The sequence below is a fragment of the Acinonyx jubatus genome, chromosome X (genome assembly GCF_027475565.1).
Source record: "Acinonyx jubatus isolate Ajub_Pintada_27869175 chromosome X, VMU_Ajub_asm_v1.0, whole genome shotgun sequence".
In the NCBI taxonomy this organism is placed as follows: Eukaryota; Metazoa; Chordata; class Mammalia; order Carnivora; family Felidae; genus Acinonyx; species Acinonyx jubatus.
Genome location: NC_069389.1, coordinates 94,210,802 through 94,230,164, shown reverse-complemented (window position 1 = coordinate 94,230,164; position 19,363 = coordinate 94,210,802). Strand labels below are relative to the sequence as shown.

General features: G+C 44.3%; 1 protein-coding gene and 1 non-coding gene across 6 annotated transcripts in view; one reads left to right on the top strand and one right to left on the bottom strand.

Moving 5' to 3' along the window:
* DOCK11 (dedicator of cytokinesis 11) overlaps positions 1-19,363 on the bottom strand; it is a 195,112-nt gene that overhangs the window by 123,404 nt on the left and 52,345 nt on the right. For all 5 annotated transcript variants that reach the window (XM_027054306.2, XM_027054307.2, XM_053201592.1 and 2 more), the window contains exons 5-10: positions 19,064-19,133; positions 18,105-18,200; positions 5,225-5,359; positions 2,698-2,875; positions 2,197-2,276; positions 962-1,045 (exon numbers count right to left, since the gene is read on the bottom strand). In XM_027054306.2, the coding sequence (XP_026910107.1) occupies positions 962-1,045; positions 2,197-2,276; positions 2,698-2,875; positions 5,225-5,359; positions 18,105-18,200; positions 19,064-19,133 (643 nt within the window). The remainder of the gene's footprint in view (positions 1-961; positions 1,046-2,196; positions 2,277-2,697; positions 2,876-5,224; positions 5,360-18,104; positions 18,201-19,063; positions 19,134-19,363) is intronic.
* Positions 17,686-17,770, top strand: TRNAR-UCG (transfer RNA arginine (anticodon UCG)). Its single transcript has one exon. It is a non-coding gene; the product is annotated as a tRNA-Arg (tRNA).

Here is a 19,363-nt window from a genome sequence, read left to right as displayed (position 1 = left end):
CTATTTATGTAATGCAAACTTTTCGATTTCAAAAAAAAATCCCAAAATTTTCATTATAAATCTCACTAGAAAAAAGTGGAAAAAGAATCCGTCTTTCCCCAAATAATTCCATTTTCTCGTGAAGTATGTTAAGAAAAACATTTGTAGGGGCGCCTGGGTGGCTCAGGTGGTTAAGCGTCCGACTCTTGGTTTCAGCTCAGGTCATGATCTCACAGTCATGAGATCGAGCCCCGCATCGGGCTCCTCGCGGAGCGTGGAGCCTGCTTGGGATTCTCTGTCTTTCCCCCTCGCCCTGCCCCACTCTCTTCTCTCTCTCAAAATAAACGAATTTTTTAAAAAAGAAATATATCTGTAACACTTACATACTGTCGAGTTTTTCCATTTAAACAAATCAGCCTTTCAATGAGAAAATATGGAATTAAACATGAAGTGCACAGATCTTAGTACAAAAAGTGCCTCGCTCTCACGAAAGAGGTTAAAATACGCAACTGCCCGTAAACCTGCACATCCCCGCACTAATTTCCCCTTGAAGTGGGATCAAGCCAGACATGAACATCGAGAGTGGAAAATCAACCACATTTCTCATAGGACCTCTTTATACTGCAGAGATCTGCTGTCTCTGGATCACACTTGTATTTAATGGGTTAAAAGAGTACCAGCACCATCTTCAAGGGTTCTTTAATTTATCTCTTTTGAGGAGTGAGATGAACTAAAAAGAATATAGGGAAGGAGGGGGAAAAAAAACCAAACATGTGTATTCAGTCTCAAACTATTTGCATATGTGACAGTCCTCTTGAGGAAGTTAGCTGTTAAGCTACTTGTTCAAAGTGAACATGACAAATACAGAACAACAGGTATGACCCGGTGGTACAAAACATCAATGGTTTCAACATTTCACAGATGTTGTTTACCTGACTAAGCGATGATTCTTTGATTATTTAAAGAAATAGGTCATTGATACCTGGACTTCCGAATCAAAAGAAAAGAGATTCTGTCTTCCGTCCCCTCTGCTGAGTTTATTTAGCTGTTCAGTTTCTCTGCCGTACTAAAATTAAAAATACACACACCGAACGTTACTTCATTTCCTTCAAAACAGTATTAAATAACATTTAAATATCTAGTTTAGGTGGGGCGCTTGGCTGGCTCAGTTGGGAGAGCGTGCGATTCCAGATCTGGGGGTCGTGAGTTCAAGCCCCGTGGTGGGTGGAGAGATTATTTTTAAAAAATACCTAGTTTGTGAAACTACCCTCTGACAGAGCTTCAGGAAATATACTATTTCCCAGTTCCATATAACTTAATGCAGATACAAAAACGTGTGCTGGGTGGAGAGTCACCATTGCTACGACCCACGATAAGCTGTAGATCAGGTTCTTATACCTTCTATGTGCCTCTCATAACATCAAGAATCTTGATCAACCCACCGTAGTACAAAAAGGAATATGAGAGATTTGAATGCAAAAGAAAAACGAATGACAAAACACTATCTTTTTTTCTTTTAAGAGAAGCGTAAATTTCAAGTAGAAAAAAACAACTTCTAAGCTTATGTAATTTAGTAGTCCAAGAAGAAGAATCAAGTGAAAATATCAACAGGTTTAACGAGGATTTAAATGAATAAATGGGGTATAAGCTTCTGCTCCACTATGGTATAGAGTCCACAGAGTAAAATATGTAACCTACTAAGATAGGTAGGATAATCGCCTCTACACTTTCCAAGTTAGCTCATTTCAAACTTCAAAGAGTGGAGTAATTAACACAAATGATGTCTGGTCACCAAAATCTTTCTCTGATGAAATTATTCATATACACGTATGTATGTATTTACATACAGACAGAATACGTGATTTTCACATGAAATTAACAGATGCAGATCATTCGACTGAATATCACGTTCAATATGCATCAATACCCCTTGAACGAAGAATATTTATTTTATGAGTGACATTAATAAAGTCACAAAAATTTAACAGTACCTCCTGCCATCTAGGGGGGAAAAAAAAAGATATTCTACACCGTTAGCAGGCCCTTGTAAATCCAACTGTAGGAGTGTAACTTTTCTCTTACAATCTCTACCTGTTTCACTAATTTGCTGTGGTTTTTAACTTAGAAATGACATTGCCAAATGGAATCCAGCATTAAAACTAATAGCTAATCCTGCACTGTCTCGGTTGAAGGCAAGTTGCCATAAGAAAGATGTACCTTCATCAGTTCCGGATGCATACTCCTTTCCAAGCTGGCCATGATGTTCTCGGCTTTTCCTTGGCTGCTAGTTTCATCTTCTGCAAATTCATTAAAAGCAGATGTTCCAAACCATGCAGACCATTACTAATCACCTAAGAAGAATATCCTAACTATCTCTCCCACCCCATCCTCTCCTACTAGATTTACTGCAAAGAATTTTGATTATGAAAGCATGGGGAAAACTTTAATGGACTTTTGACAATCTGCCATGAATTCCCTATCCGTTTTAGTCTGGTGATATTTCATGTGTCAGAGCCCGTGAAACATCAACTCTTCAAAACAAAACAAAACAAAACAAAAAAAAAGAAAGAAAATCTATCAACCTCCATAGTCACTTTTAATGAGGAAGTAGGTCAACCTTCAAGATTAAGAGTTCTGTATTTACCCTACACAAAGGACATTTCCGTGGACTAAAGATAAGAGCTCTACCTCGATAATGAATCATTTAAAAATTCTGACCTTGTGTTGTTTCTACCGTCTCCTTTTTCTCTTGCACTAAACTGTCGGTATTGATCTGAATAATCTTTTTCAAAGTTAGCAACCATTCCTCCATTTCCTGCTCAGTCTCAGCAGCCAGGTAATGGCTATACTTATCTAACATCTTGAGTTCAAATGCATGACGGCGCATTTTGGGGCACTAGAGAAAAAGAAGAAAAGAAAAAGGAAAAGCATGTGTCCAGTTAGTTACCTTTTCAATATTAGATTTCAATAGTTTATTTTTTACCTCTGCTCAGCACATGCACGTCAATACTGTCATGAAAGAATTGCTTCTTTCAACAAGAAATAGAAACTCCCAGACGATGAATGACCATGTCAAATGTGCCATTTTTATTCCCCTCTATACTGGGCACAGTGCTACATGCACAAAGTTGGCATTAAGACATGACTTGTTGACTGAGGATTATCACTTAAGGCCTTTTCCCATCTAGAGAATCGAACCACCAGCATCAAAATAAGCAAATGTTTTTAATTCTTTCTACCCTGCTTAAAGTTTTTCTTGCATATTTATAGATTTTCAAAATCAGCCCTTGGAAACAAGCTTCGATGTGCTTTGAAATAAACCTGGCACTTGCTTTATATCACACCATAAAACGAGGTTTCGATACCTAATTCACGTTACTGTGCATAACATGAAATGCATCACAATAGCATAAAAGAAGACTATGGTTGGTTCACATTAAATTGTGGCTCTCGGTAAAAATTATGGGAATGACCTATGCTGAATACTAGCACAGAAGGAAAATAAAAGCCTCCTCCTCTCCTCAAACATGATGACACATTCTTTTACATTACCACCTTCTCTGTCATGACAAAAGAAATGACACACTCTCCCCGCTCCCCACTACCTCGGCATTAATTTCAAGAAAGGTTCATGAATCAGTCATTTTCCACCACGTGGTCATCATTCAAGAAGGAACCAACAAAGTTCCTCCTTCTCATCTTCAAAGTATAGCAAAGCATGAAATCAAACGGCGGTAGCAAATCATCAAGATTTATATATATGAACATATTTGGGAGGGGGAATCATAAATGCAAGGAGAAAGCAGCGGCTGGGAACATTACAAAGGGCGGTCAATCTGGACTGGAGCTAATCGAGAAAATCTAGGAATCACGTACCTTCTTTATTCCAGTAAGATATATTTTTTAAACGTTTATTTTGAGAGAGAGGGAGGGAGCGTGCATGTGCACACACCCACACAGACACGTATGCAGACTCACGTGCAAGCTGGGGAGGGGCAGGGCGGGGCGGGGGGGTGGGGGGGGTGGGGGCGGTGGTGGTGAGGGCAGGGAGGGGAGAGGATCCCAAGCAGGCTCCATGCTGTCAGCGCGGAGCCCGACATGGGGCTCAACCTCATGAACCGTGAGACCGTGACCTGAGCCAAAATCAAGACCCAGATGCTTAACCGACTGAGCCACCCAGGCGACCCAGATCTTGTTATTTTTTAAAGTGTTTTCTATTTGATCCGCATGACAATCTCATTTGAGTTGAATTCATAGTAAGTGGGATTGAGAATAAGATTCAGGCAGGATGAGGACACTGAACCAGCATCTCCTGCCTCTTCATCAGCTGGCTCTGTAGTGATGGCTCCATCTCTTGACCAATCGACTTCCTACTTACGCCATCTGTCTGCCCTGTCTCCCATTGCCTCTTTGTCCATGCCCCCTCAGTAATTCAAATCGGCAAACACTTGTGAAGCCTCTACTCAGTCCACAACGCTGCTAATTATTACAGGGGACAGAGACAGTCCCTCTAATCCCAACATGAGCGGAGTAGAGCATAACATGAGCTGTATAAAGGGGTGCAGGGGGCATGAGGTTAGAAAGCGGGGTGAGGCCAAATCACCTGTAAGGTCACAGTAAGAGGTTCAGCTCTCCCACTGCAAGATAATAAATCAAGAACCAAGAGGTTTTAAGTAGACAAGTGAAGGACCCTATCTATGTCTGAGGAAGATGGGCTGCCACAAGATAACAAATCAGAAGGCAGGAAGGCAAGACTCTAGGCAAGAGCAGACAAAAAGGAGAACCAGAGGAAGGGAACGGCAAGAAGGGAAGAGATCAAGAAGCACTTCGGAGCCAGACTCCGACTGAATACTGGCACAGAGCGAGAACAGGTTCCTAGTGTAAATGTTTTGGTGGATGGAGATGCCACTGACCAAGACAGAAAAATGCTGACGTTCTTAATAGTTGATTGATAACCCTCTTCAAGAAAGAGAAGGAGGGGCGCCTGGCTGGCTCAGTCGGTTAAGCGCCCGACTCTGGCTCAGGTCATGGTCTCACGGTTCGTGAGTTCGAGCCTCGCATCAGTACAGAGCCTGCTTCTGATCCTCTGTCTCCCTCTCTCGGCCACTCCCTGGCGAGTGCGTGTGTGTGTGTGCACGCACACGTGCGCAGGCATGCGTGGGCTCTCTTTCTCTCTCAAAAAATAATAAACATTTAAAAAAAGAAGAAGAAGAAAGAGAAGAAAAGATAACGTCTATAGCCTTACCTGAACAACGTCGATGCAGGCGTCCAGGTAGATGCAACCTTTAGATTCTTTTGAATTTTTCTCATCTTTATAGGAATTGAGAATATATGAACCGTCAGGAAGTTGAGTCAAGTAAAAATACCGTCTCTTGAATACCTACAAGGGGAAAACCCAGCAATGATACATTTGTTACATATACAATGCATTTGAACAGCTTATTCGAACTAAAAACCTTGAAGGGCTTGCCACAGTCATTACATCTGGACAATCTTCAGACAACTCTGAGAAGTTATCAGGAATTACAATTATCTTCACTTTCTTCAGATGAGAAATTTCAAGCCAAGGGATTTCCTCTCAGTTAATCTAGAGAAGACCTTTTTTTGTTTTTTTGTTTTTTAACACATCTTAACACTTTATTATTTTTTTTTTTTTAAAGATTTTTAAGGAATCTCTACACACAACTTGGGGCTCGAACCTACAACCCCGAGATCAAGAGTCACGTGCTTTTCTGAGTGGGTCAGCCAGGCGCCCCTGTTTTAACACTTTAAAGTTGACAAGGCATTGGGGCACCTGGGTGGCTCAGTTAAGCGCCCATCTCTTGATTTTGGGTCAGGTCATGATCTCATGGTTTGTGAGTTCGAGCCCCACGGGAGGGGGTCTGTGCGGACAGTGCGGAGCCTGCTTGGGATTCTGTCTCCCTCTCTCTCTGCCCTTCCCCTGCTTGCTTGCTATCTCTCTCTCTCAAAATAACTGAAAATAAGCTTTTTAAAAAGTCAAGTCTATAAAGCATTTTTGTATCTGGCTCACTGTCCGTTTCACTGTAGCGTCCTTTCCCCCCGTTAATTGCAAAACCATGAGTGGGTTCTCATAATTCCATTCACATCACCACAAATCCAAGCACAAATACAAAAATATTCTAGAAGTTTGAAGAAAAAGACAGACATGTACGGCGAAAAAATAAAAATACAAAATGTATATACATACACATAGCCCCCATGATGTATTTTCATCTCACCTGCACACCTTAGTGGACTCGCCTATATTGTTCCATGTCCTCATTTCTGGAAGCCCAGCCTAGACTGTACTTGCAGGGAAACAGGGAGAGTCACTGCTTGCCTCCCAGTTGTCCCCCGAGTGCCCAGAATGCTGAGATCTGAGTCAATAAGCCCAATGGGATTGTGATTTGCAATCAGGCATTCACAACAGTTACGGAGGAACCTTTCACTACCAACTCACAGCAAAACCCACAGGAACGGGGAGAAGGAGGTAGACAGTCGGATTTGTTCTTGCTGGCCCTCTAGGCTCCCTTACGAAGCCTTAGACCTGATCAAAGAGGTGGAAGGGGGGATTTGGAGCTCTCTGATGAGCCTATGCTTCTTTTAATAAGTCACAGCCTGGAGACTGTGTCAAGCATCTGTTCTGGTAAAATTCCAGGACATCATTCCAGGATGGGAATGGGTGGGAATGGAAAAAGGCTGGGACACAGGCTCTTGGCGATTACTGAGGAAGCACTTTCTTATGCTTCTTGCCTTACAGAAGTTGGCTTTAAGATTTAAGCTTGCCACTTCCAATCACCCATCTGATTATCCAGTACAGTCTCAGACTATTTGAAGAACTTTAATTATGGAAAGAGTATTATTTGGCAAGATCATTCTCGAAAATGACAATTTCTGGCCAAGTATTTGAAATGCCAACAATTTATTTTTCCATAGCATGAATAAGCAAATATATATACATTTTAAGGGGCATTTCTTTTTAGGAAAATCAATGAAGAGAAATAATATGCTCGTAATTAATTTCGACTTGTTTCAGTATCACTGATTTTAGAACGAATGACAAAAATATACCAGTGCGAGGAACACCCTAACAGGTTAGACTGGTAAATGCTACGGCTTCTATTTCAGGGAGCGGCCATGTGGGTTTGCAGATCAACAGTAAGGAGTCCAAACAGAAAATTACCACTTTGTTTTGCAACGCCAATCAAGCAAATATTACTACGAAGGTACAGAAAGTGTGTGTGCGTGATCTCACAATATGAGAATATATACTTCTCATATTTCATTCACCTACATTTAAGTTTACAGGAGCTATAGCTGAAGAAACCTGGATTCATATATAAGGAAAACGTTAATCACAGTGCTGATTTTATACACACACAAATACATACACACAGCTGACTCTTGAACAACGTGGTTTTGAACTGCCCGGGTCCACTTACACATGGATTTTTTTTTTTTTTTAACACATTACCATACTGTAAATGTATTTTCTCTTCCTTATGACTTTCTTAATAACATTTTCTTTTCTCTATTGTAAGAATACAGTATAGAATACATATCACATACAAAATATGTGTTAATTGACTGGCTATGTTATCCATAAGGCTTCAGGTCAACGAGTTATCAGTAATTAAATTTTCGGGGAGCCAAAACTTACATAGGGATTTTCCACTGCGCAGGGGGTCGGCGCCCCTAACCCGTTCCCCACTTCCCTGCACTGTTCAAGTCAACTGTATATGTTTGCTTATTTTCATGACAATGGTTCATATCTGTTATTTACATGACGAGACCAGGGGTGCTGGGTGGCTCGGCTGAGCATCTGACTCTTGATTTGGGCTCAGGTCATGATCCCAGGGTTGTGGAATTGAGCCCTACCAGCCCGGGCTCCATGCTGATCATGGAGCCTGCTTAGGATTCTCTCTCCCTTTCCCTCTGCCCCTCTCTCCCCTGCATGTGCTCTCTCTCTAAAATAAAAATCGGGGCGCCTGGGTGGCTCAGTTGGTTAAGCTCCGATTTCGGCTCAGGTCGCGATCTCACAGCTCATGGGTTCGAACCCCGCATGGGGCTCTGTGCTGACAACTCGGAGCCTGGAGCCTGCTTCGGATTCTGTGTCTCCCTCTCTCCTTGCCCCTCCCCCACTCACGCTTGGTGTCTCTCTCTCTCTCTCTCTCAAAAACAAACATTTAAAAAACTTTTAACAAAAATAATTTTTAAAAATAATAAATAAATGAAGATGATGAGACCAGACAACCTAAAACGACACACTGTACCCAAAGGAACAAAACACCCCTGTTTCAAAGCTATTACAGTAATTATGAAATGAAAGCTCAATTCCCAGGTGAAAATTACAACCCCGTTAGAATCTGACCTGTGATTCAAACCTAAAACTCGAGTAGAATCCACTTGCAGAGTCCATAGCCAACAACAAAGAGAGTGGCAAGGGAAAGGAAAACACAGAGCAAAACACTTGTGGTACAGAGTCAAATTATAGTCCGCGAAATTTTTTTCACGTACAGCTGCCTCACCAAGCAAAGACGTTTTGTGGCAGCCGCCACTTCCAATATTAGCAAAGCACATCATTACAATAGAGAGGGAAAGGGATCTGAAATTACAGTAAATCACTTCCTGTAACATTGCAATTATGTCTAAATGGGGGTACTGAGGTAGGTAGCTCATGAATCCGGGGAGAAAACAGATGCCTGCAAATCCTCCGACCTTGATTCTCGGCCAGCACGCCTGCTCACCAGCATGAAGCTGTCCTCAAGACTCTGCTTCTCGGCTTCCTCACTTGTAAAATGGGATCCGGCCACGGGATCTATACGACCTTTTTTTTTTTTTTTTTCCACAATCCACAAATAATTGTATCGAAACTGAACAAGTTACACAGCAGCCTTCCTAGGGGAGGGGCCACCCTCTCCAAGCAATTTCTCACGGGCTCGAAATGCAATTGATACAGGAAGGAATTTTAAGTCATTTCTATGGAAATCAGGCTCTGCAACGACAGATCTGAAAGATCTGGAAGATCTCTTCTCATCCTAAGAGTCTGGGCTCTATGTCGGGTTTCAACTTCTGGGGAGCTGTTAAAATAAGGACTATATCGGGGTGCCTGGGTGGCTCAGTCGGTTAAGTGTTCGGCTCTTGGTTTCAGCTCAGGTCATGATCTCACGGTTCTTGGGATCGAGCCCCGGGTCAGGCTCTGTGCTGACAGTGTGGAGCCTGCTTGAGATTCTCTTTCTCCCTCTCTCTCTGCCCCTCCCCTGCTCATGCTCTCTCTCTCAAAATAAATAAATATGAAAAAATTTTTTTAATTAAAAATAATAAAATAAAATAAAATAAAATAAGGACTATATCAAACAGTGGCAATTTCTCTGTCTCATACCTCTCATTCTGCAGCCCTCAAGTCCTTTGTAACCAACAGCTAATTCTTTTAATGTCACTGGAGATAATAAGCTAATTAGCCACACTTTACTTAACAGCAAACTGAGCGACCAAGAGCTCACTCAAGTTGACATAGGCAAGTCAAGGACAGAACTAGAATCAGGGGCACCTGGGTAGCTCAGTCGGTTAAATGTCCGACTTCGGCTTAGGTCATGATCTCGTGGGTTCACATCCCACGTCGGGCTCTGCGCTGACAGCTCGGAGCCTGGAGCCTGCTTCAGATTCCGTCTCCCTCCCTCTCTGCCCCTCCTCTGCTTGCACTCTCTCTCAAAAATACATAAACACACAAACAAAAAAGAACTAGAATCAGAAGGCTAGGAGGATGACAAAGAAAGTCTTGCCCAAACCCTCCAATGGCTTCCCATCGAAGACCACAAGCCCTCACCAGAGCCTACGATGATGTACGTGATCTGGCCTCAGATGACCTCTTGGGCTTTATTTCTAATTATGCTACTTGAGCTACACCGGCTTACCTGCTGTTCCTCAAACACCCCACGCAAGTGCCCTTGGGTCTTTGCACTTTCTGTTTCCTTGGCCTGGAATCCTCTTCCTCCCCATATCCACACAGTTCACTCTGTCACTTCTAAGAGGACCACCTGCCCTCGTGATGGCACAACATTCTATCTTTTTCAACCAGCAATCGCTATCCAAATATATCTTCTTCATCCGTTTGTTTATTCACTGCCTGGCACTTTTAGTCTGCTAAGGCCCACATCTCATCCATTGCTACATCCCCAGTACCTACCACGGCACCTGCAGGCTCAATACAAGTTTGCAAAAGAAATGATGAATGAATGAGTAATTCATTCCCGAGTACAGATTCTCCAATGGTTGCATCCAATAGAATGGTATTTCTCTGTAATGTCCGTATTCTTCCTCCTCCTCGCCTTTATTGTTTTTCCTAGATGGTGGACACAGCTGAAAATTGTCCCACCTTATTCAGTGAGGAGCCTGGATCCTACCAGTGGCCCACTCAGACCACCCAGAAGAGTAACACAGAAAGGAAGCCAAAAGAGGTAATTCCCTGGGATCGAGTCTTGCCAAGTCTCCTTAAAACCCTGAGCTGTCTGGATGACAACCTTTTAAACATTTACCACATGACCCTTTCTGGAGCCAGAACAAAGGCTTTCTGTCACTCAGCTGAATCAAAGATGGAGGGTAGGAAAGTTCGAGCACGAAGTATCCTCAAGTCAGGAGAGCCTTTTATCATGCGATACACCAAGTCTCAAGAGTGTTCACCTACGTGCGTTACCTGGAGGGTGATTTCTTTACTGCTGGATTACATGAACCAGGAGCCCTGAGAAAGAATGCTCTGAACGATTTAGCAAAGTAGGTAGGCAAAGCAGGTGGGCCAGGAGCGATGGTGGGAACGGGGCTGGAGAAGCTTACTTGACTGATGTCTCAGAACAGAAGACAAGGGGCAGCGAGGAAGCGGAGAAGGCAGGAGAGCAAGACGACAGAAACAAGAGAGAAGAAAACCCCAGGACTTCTCAGAAAACCAAGTTGCAGTTAATTATACCAGAATGTCAGGAGCATAATCCTGCTGAAGAACCCCTACCAGTACGTTGGCAACCTAATAAATCACCTATCTCTCTTCACTTTATCATTTTATAGTCCTACCCTCTGGGAAACTGGTTACAAATCAAATAGCTTTTTTTTTTTTTTAAATAACTCCACCATATCTGGGCACCGGACATTTTTTTTTAACTATTTAGTCTGAAGCGAAGTCTAGTGGGAAAGGTCTACAAATCCGCCCTTCTCATTGCAGACGGGTTACTTTATCAGCTTTATTTCAGTGGTTCACGGCCCTGCTCAAATTTTTGGCGACCCTCAATCACCCACAGGGTAGGGCGCACATGACCGATCCCACATTCAAGGTGTTCCCACAAGCCTCCTAATAATCTAAATCTAAATAATCTAAAATAATACAAATGGCTGACATCTGTGGAGGGGTTACTACCTTACAGTCTCTGGCTAAGTGCTTTCCTCATATTATATAGCACTTAATCGTCCTAACGACCTTGTATGAGGATTACTATTATCATCTCATGTTACAGAGGAGAAACTGAGGCACGGGGCGACACCAATGGATCCAATGAAATTTGTCCTCCCAAGACCAGCCAACTTCCCCTAACACACCTGCCCGGTACATATTGCCTCCAACACCCACCTCCTGATTTCCTTCCTTTGAGGCCCTACCCCCTTCAAAAAGCCTCCTCTGACTTCAGATCACAGTGAGCTGGCCTCACAGAACACTTGGTCTCTGTACCACCTTTAAACAATATATTATTTTTTTAAGTAAACTCTAACGCCCCATGTGGGGCTCGAACTCACCACCCCGCAATCAAGAGTCACACGTTCTACAGACTCAGCCAGCCAGGCACCCTGTATGCCATTTTTATTGGGTGTCTCATCTCCCTGAATAGGTTTTAAGTTCTGCACGTGAAACTTCTCTCTACCCTTTGCAATGCTAACACCTTGAGGGGCGCCTGGGTGGCTCTGTCAGTTAAGCATCCGACTTCCGCTCAGGCCATGATCTCACAGCTCGTGAGTTCGAGCCCCGCATCGGGCTCCATGCTGACAGCTCAGAGCCTGGAGCCGGCTTCAGATTCTAGGTCTGTCTGTCTGTCTGTCTGTCTCTCTCTGCCACTCCCCTGCTCATGCTCTGTCACTCTCTCTCCCTCAAAAATAAATAAACATTAAAAAAAATTTTTTTTAACCACATTAGTGAGAAATCCCTTACCCATAAAATGACTACAATCTGTTTGTTCTAATAAACATAGTGACCTTGGCCTCCCAGAAATTCTTCTAATATCGTATGTGCTTTCTTTCTTGGGTAGAACTCCCTCGATCTGTTGTTCTCCCAACACAGAAGGGAAAAAAACCCTCCTGTAACAGTCAAAGAATAAGTGAGGACTTTTTGACTCTGGATATATAACAAATGGCTCTCTTTTGTGCAAACAAGAAAAGGGGGAGGGGGCAGCAGAAGTGAGTCATACATCAAGCAGTTGAACTTACAACCCCGATAACATACCAAGACACTTCAACGTTTAATTGCTAAGAATGGGGAGGAGGAACTAGAGGAATGCGACCAAATTGAGCCAAGAAGAGGCATAAAGGTGGGTGTCCCAGGGGTTGGCCAAGAATCTGCCTTTTTTTTTTTTAATGAAAAACCACCCTCAAGATCAGACTCTTCCCTATTCCATAGATCATTATATCCCCTAGGAAAAATAGCTCTAAATACCAGCGGAAGGTCAAATCCAACATCATAGCTATCTAGTCCACATTAAACTGCCTCCACCGATATGGAAAGGAGCTGAAAAAAGCAGATGTTTCTAGCGGTTACTTGAGAGAGAATGTAAATGAACAGGTTTCTGTCAAGATTGGCGTTTCTGTCTAAGAGATCATTTATTCTCAATGCTATCTTAAACTATTCTCCAAAACTTTTCCAGGAATTGAAGAGTGGCAGTGGGGTGTGTTCTCATTAACTAGAAAGTACAAATTGAGGAAATTAATCACCGATGACAAGGCTTGTCTTGTTTTAACATGAACACCAAGAGCAGAGCAGATCATAAGCTCTGAGTAAAATAGTCGCTGCGAACAGACAACCCCCGAGAGCTGCGCGACGCCAGCAGCCTCCTCGGTGAAAGGAAGCGATCAGGCACCGAGAACTGTGACTTGTGCCCTAATGCACATCATGACCAGCTTTCCTGCAGCCTGGGCTCCTCACGACTAATATCCCAGCCAACAACGGAGAGGCTCAGCAAGCACTTCAGGGAAAATCATGACAACGGCAGAAAATGATATAGACACGATCTTAACCAACCGGAGCTGGAGGAATGGCGTGTGTTGGGGAAAATGCACATTTTTATTCCATAAATAAGGAGTCTCCTAGTCTTCGCATATGAAGAAATCAGCTTAGCTCCTTCACCGGCCCCTTTTCCATAGAGCCCATCACTATCAACTTGAATGTTCTTGCAAAACTGTCTAGCAGCTCGCTAGGGAGGATTAACTTTCTGAAGCAGCCTATATATGAATGACTTTAGCTACATTATTTATGTCACATGACAGATCATGTGGCTGCTTTCTCAAAAAACCTTATAAAGTAGGAGCCTCTTTTTTTAATGTGTATTTATTTTTGAGAGAGAGAGAGAGAGAATGAGCAGGGGAGGGGGAGAGGGGACAGAGGATCTGAAGTGGGCTCTGTGCTGACAGCAGAGAGCCTGATGCAGGGCTCACACTCACGAACTTGTGAGATCATGACCCGAGCCAAAGGTGGACGCTTAACCCACTGAGCCACCCGGGCGCCCCTAAAGTAGGAGTCTTCTGATTCCCTTTTATCTACTGGACCTTGCCGAGTTTCTTCTAACCCTCTTTCCTTCCTTTTTTTTTTTTTTTTCTTTCCACCTTCTCTCATGACTCCATCTCTCCCTTCCTTGCCATTAGATTCCCTTATTTCTGATAGTCAAAAAGTCCAGGAAAAGGGGGAGTCTGGGAGGCTCAGTCGGTAGGCTATCTGATTCTTGATCTCCGGGTCGGGAGTTCAAGCCCCACACTGGGCGTGGAGACTACTTACATCCAGGGAAAGGACTCGAGCTTGCTTATAAAAACAGCTGTCGTCCATAATTTCAAAGTTGCCAAAGGACTAACTTACATAATTTTTAAAACCCAGAAGTTTTTAGATGAATAAAGCCCCTTAAATTTACACGTCACCCGGAGAGGTACCAAGCTGCTCTAACTTTAATCCGTGTCGATCCCGGTGGAATCTGCAGGCCAATGTCAAGCCACAGCACACGAAGGAGGCACAGGTAAAATAGAAGGGAAGGCACATGGCTCCCATAGGCTGTTATTGGCTAATGAGTCATGATTCATACCAAGATCCTTCTGTTGGAGCTTCCTGGTGAGTCTCCTGTCAGTCGGAGGGGCTATCAAAGCTTGAGTTGTGTGACAGAAAAGGTTCTTTGCTCTCAACCCTGCAAGCTCTAGGCCTGTGGTGCTCATCGCTAAAGCCGCCAAAGCTTCTCGCCGGTGCGGACTAGACGTGCTAGCCGGCCGGGGAGCCCGGATCACCGATGGTGACACTGCCTCCGGTAGGAGGAAAATAACTCAGATAATCACATGCCCCACTCATCTTCCCGTTTGCTTAGGAGACTCATTAGTATTCTTCACGTCAAAGGCTAACATAATAAAAACACATACAGAAGAGATCTTCCTCTCAGAATGGCTCATGAACCGTCAGCCCTTTGCCTCAGTGCCTCTGTCTCGACTTTTGCCAACTCTCGAAGAGCTGGGTCAGTGCTCACCCCATCTTTAGATTTAGACTCTCTCCTATGTCTGAGCCAGTCCAGGCCCGCACCAGGAAGAACGTGTCTGATCCGCCACCTAAGGGTGCAGGCCCGAGGCCCCCAGGGTGCCGCAGCTCACAGGCCCAGACTTCCACTTTGGCCCTCACTCCAAGTTCCAGTCTGGCCACTACGAACCTGCTACCTACACCCAACACCGTCCCCCTCCCCCGTGACCCTTCTCCATAAGCCCTCTGTTTCCATAGAGAGGGCGCGGTAAACGCTACGAGTTTCAACCAATTTTCATGACGCTGAACTAAATAACAGTTAAAACACAATTCTCACAGGAGCAACAAATTATCTTGGCAAAACCCCTCAGACACCTTTAACGGAGTCTGGCCGACCCTTCCTCTCTGCCCACCCTAGCTGTGATTAATCCTGAAATCCAATACTACTGCTTAGGAAGTAAAACCGGAAGAACACGGGGTGTGTAATTCAGCTCCCAGAAATCCAAAATGGACGGCCAGCATCCATAATGGAGACTAGCTGGGATCAGTGAAATCCGTGACCCGGCACAATTCCCAAATCTCATTATGGCCGATTTCAAATTATTCCCTATTCGTTTGTTGTTGTTGTTGTTGTTGTTGTTGTTTTAAGAGCTGTGTAGCACATATGTCACTTCGGTTTATTGTTCTTTTCCTTTCTTGGCCTACTGTGTGGTAGAAGTTCGAAAAAAAAAAAGAAAGAAAGGAAGAAAGAAGTGGCCAAAACATGAGCAGCTGGGGTGAAAAAAGAGGCAACATAAAGAGCCTCGCTCAGCAACAACAGCCCGACAATTAGCTGGAGACAAGCAGCAGCTGTCCCCTTCAGCCAGGCCATGTGGTCACCAAGTTGCCTCAGTCGCACCCCCCGCTTCATGAATTTATGGTCCCTGCCCGGCCCCTGTGAGTGGTGGACTTTGCAACCTCGGGGATAGATAATACAGACGCTAAACCATCAAGCTTGGACCACTTGCCTGAATTAGTTTTCTGTTGTCGTTGCAACAAATCACCACAGACGTACGGGCTTCAAACAACACAAACGTATTCTCTCACGGTTCTATAGGTCAGAAGTCTGACGTGGCTCTCGCTGGGCTACATCGAGGGGTGTAGCAGAGCTGAGTTCCCTCCTAGAATCTCTAGGGGAGACCCCATTTCCTTGCCCTTTCCAGTTTCCAGAGGCTGCCTGCATTTCCTGGCCAGTGGCTCCTTCCGCCATCTTCCAAGCCGGCAAGAGAGCGTCTCTCTCTAACCCTGCTTCCGTTCCCCCCTACCCTTTCCCTGTCCCTCCTCTGCCTCCTTCCTCCACTTTTAAGGACCCTGTGATTACACTGAGCTCACCTGGATAACCCAGGCTACTCTCCCTATGTGCTGATTAGCAATCTTAACTCCCTTTTGCCACGTAAGGAAACATTTACAACCTCTGGGGATTAAGAGGTGGCCGTCTTCGGGGGGGTGGGGGGGCGCCTTATTCTGCCTACCACATCAACCAGTCTGTGCTTCACAAATTACGGAGGAAAATTAAAAGCATGTACTTTTTACAGGCAACTGCAGTTTGACGTGTAGTATATGGGCTCCAGAAAAGTTGAAGGTAAAGCAAATTACAATTTAAAGGCATTAGAGTAATTCACCATTGCAAAGAATCCTGTGGTGAATTGTTCTGTAAAGGTATTAATTCCTCAAGGTCTTGTTTCATGAATCCAGATTTCCATACATCAGAGTCATGTTGGGCTACAGTTGAAGTATGGATAGAACATTTTAATATTTTGAGTATGTTGGGAGCGGAATCAAAACCCATGGAACCATTTTCTGACAAGCCGCACAGAATTATGGCCTTCACGCATGCATTTCTGAACCTGATCATTCTGATAGGAGATGTATTATCATAAAGACTTCGGTCTCACTCACTCAGCTGGACATCTGGGGCCGTGTGGCCTTGGGTTAACCACTAAATTTCTTTGTGGCTCACTTTCCACAGCTGTACCCTAAGAATGAAAAGAGGACCTCTCTCATAGGGCCGCCACAAGGATTATATGAGATACAGAACACAAAACAGTCCGTTATGGCGCCTGGAACATATTAAGTCCTCGACGCATGGATTCATCGCCACGCGCTAAGGCCCCTGGTGAGGTGCAGGGGACACGCAGGAAGCAATCCTACAACTGGGATTCATCATGTTCGGGGCTTGAAAACGAAAGGGGAGAACCATGATGTGACCTCCGATACTTAACGGAAGGGTGAATCATCCTCAGCAAACCACATGATCTTATAGCGAATATCTGAACGAACAGTTACATTTGGTTATCAGACAATATTTTGCCTTTCTGCTCAGACTCTTCAAGGACCTTGTTAGTTTTAACCTCTGGATTTGGACGGCTCATCACAGCCCCTGGAACAAAAGCCAACTTCATGCCCCCAGGCATTCAAGACCGTGCCCAATTTTCTCCCTCTGTTTCTACCTTTATCTCGTACGAAGCCCCGTATTCAAACTCGCTGTTCGGGCCAAACTACAAAACGCTGCGATTCTCTGACAGCCCTAAGGTACCGCTTTGTAGAGTAGTAAATTTGCTAGGCTTCTTATCCAGTCTGGACACCACTGGAGGCCGGGGACCTCCTCTTAGGCGTCCATATATTTCCCCTCAGTGACCAGCATATAATCTGCACCAAATTAGTATTTGCTCAATAAACGGATTACCCTGCCCTTCCATTCATTACCTTCATTTCCAGAACAGGAACCTGCGATGCCCTTTTGTTTCAAAGCTTTTATCTTCATTCAGCTGACAGCCTCCTCTTTAAATTTCTCTTATTTTTAATTGAGGTATAGTTTGAATGACAGCCTCCTTCTTCAACTTCCTGACTCAGAATAATTACACTTCTTTAAAAAGTTGCACTTCTAAATTTATCCTGGAGGTTGCAGATTTTTAAAATTCAGTACCTCTGCGGGAGCCTGAGTGGCTCAGTCGGTTGAGCGTCTGACTTCGGCTCAGGTCATGATCTCGCGGTTCGTGGGTTCGAGCCCCACATCGGGCTCTGTGCGGACAGCTCAGAGCCTGGAGCCTGCTTCAGATTCTGTGTCTCCCTCTCTGCCCCTCCACTGCTCATGCTATGTCTCTGTCTCTGTCTCTCTCTCTCTCTCTCTCTCGAAAACAAACATTAAAAAAAATTCTTTTTTAATTAAAAACAAAATAAAAGAAAATCCGATACCTCTGTGAGGATCCCCTCAGTAAAGTTTTCTTCTGTTCTGTTTTGTTTTGGCTATAGGGCTCACTGGAAACATTTTTTTAAAAGAAATATTTTTCTCCTACACAGGCTCCTCATGACAATATCCTTGCAACGATGAAATAATATAAGAAGCACTTCTTACCTTCATGGTAACTGTGATGGTGCTATTTACGTTTGCTTTATGCAGCCAGCCTTGTTTTATCACACCGCCCTTCTGAGAACATAACGAAGACGAATCCTGAAACAGGGCAGAAACCATCAGTGAAACGGCCAGCCGTCCAATCAAACAGTTGGGGGACACAAACTAGGCCCTGCCCCCATTTGCTAATTAAAGCATAAAGCCCCCACCCCACCCCCGGAAAGGTACCCGATTAAACTGGAAACTGGAAACCAGGGAATGAAAGGCTTTGTGCCATGTATGCAGTAGGTACTCAGTATTTACTGAATCCTAGGAGCTGGCAAGGTCTTCTGCATTAAGTGAACAGTCAAGCTGCACCTCAAAGTGTCACAGAGGGGCGCCTGGGTGGCTCGATCGGTTGGGCATCGGACTCTTGACTTCAGCTCAGGCCATGACTTCATGGATCGTGGGTTCGAGCCCTGCGTTGGGCTCCACGCTGACAGTGGGGGGCCTGCTTGGGATTCTCTCTCTCTCTCTCTCTCTCTCTCTCTCTCTCTCTGTCTTTCTCTCTCTCTCTGCCCCTCCTCTGCTCACTTGAGCTCTCTCTCAGAAATAAATAAATAAACTTTAAAAAAAATGTCACAGATATCCGGGCCATCTGTCCCATGAGGGATCTATTAGGGAGCAGAGTCCAGATGAATCATCACACCGCGTGCCCAGACGGAGAAAACCAACTCCACGAGCTCGTCCCACAGGTGGGGAAACATGCTTATGGTCAAATCCCAGCCCATTTCACTTGATCTTTCCTAAACTCCATTTGGAAATGCAACAATTGGTAAAAAAACAACAACAACAAAAATTTTTGTTGAAAGCTGGCCGCAGATCGTTCAAAAACCATTCTGTCCCTCATCTTTTCCCATGGAAGTCTCTCTCGGCAGAAGCGACCTTGAGGAAAGCAGTGCAGGGGGGCCCCCCATCTTTACCTCATCTTTATCACAGTCCTCATCAATCTCAAACACATGGTTGGGTATCTTTTCTGGTCGCAGAGACTTGCTGAAAACGCAAGAGAATTATGTCAGATGCTGACGAGAACTGAGAGGAAGATAAAAGCAAGACGAGCAGACTTTCCTTTACAACCAAGAAGATGCCAAGACACAAGGAGGACGGATTCTGTCCCCGTTGCCAAACTCAGATATTCCCCTCTGACTCAACGTATGTTACCTTTCGTATACGGACTCGCACAGGCACAGCCAGCCGCAAAGCGACAGCTGAGGCCAGATATT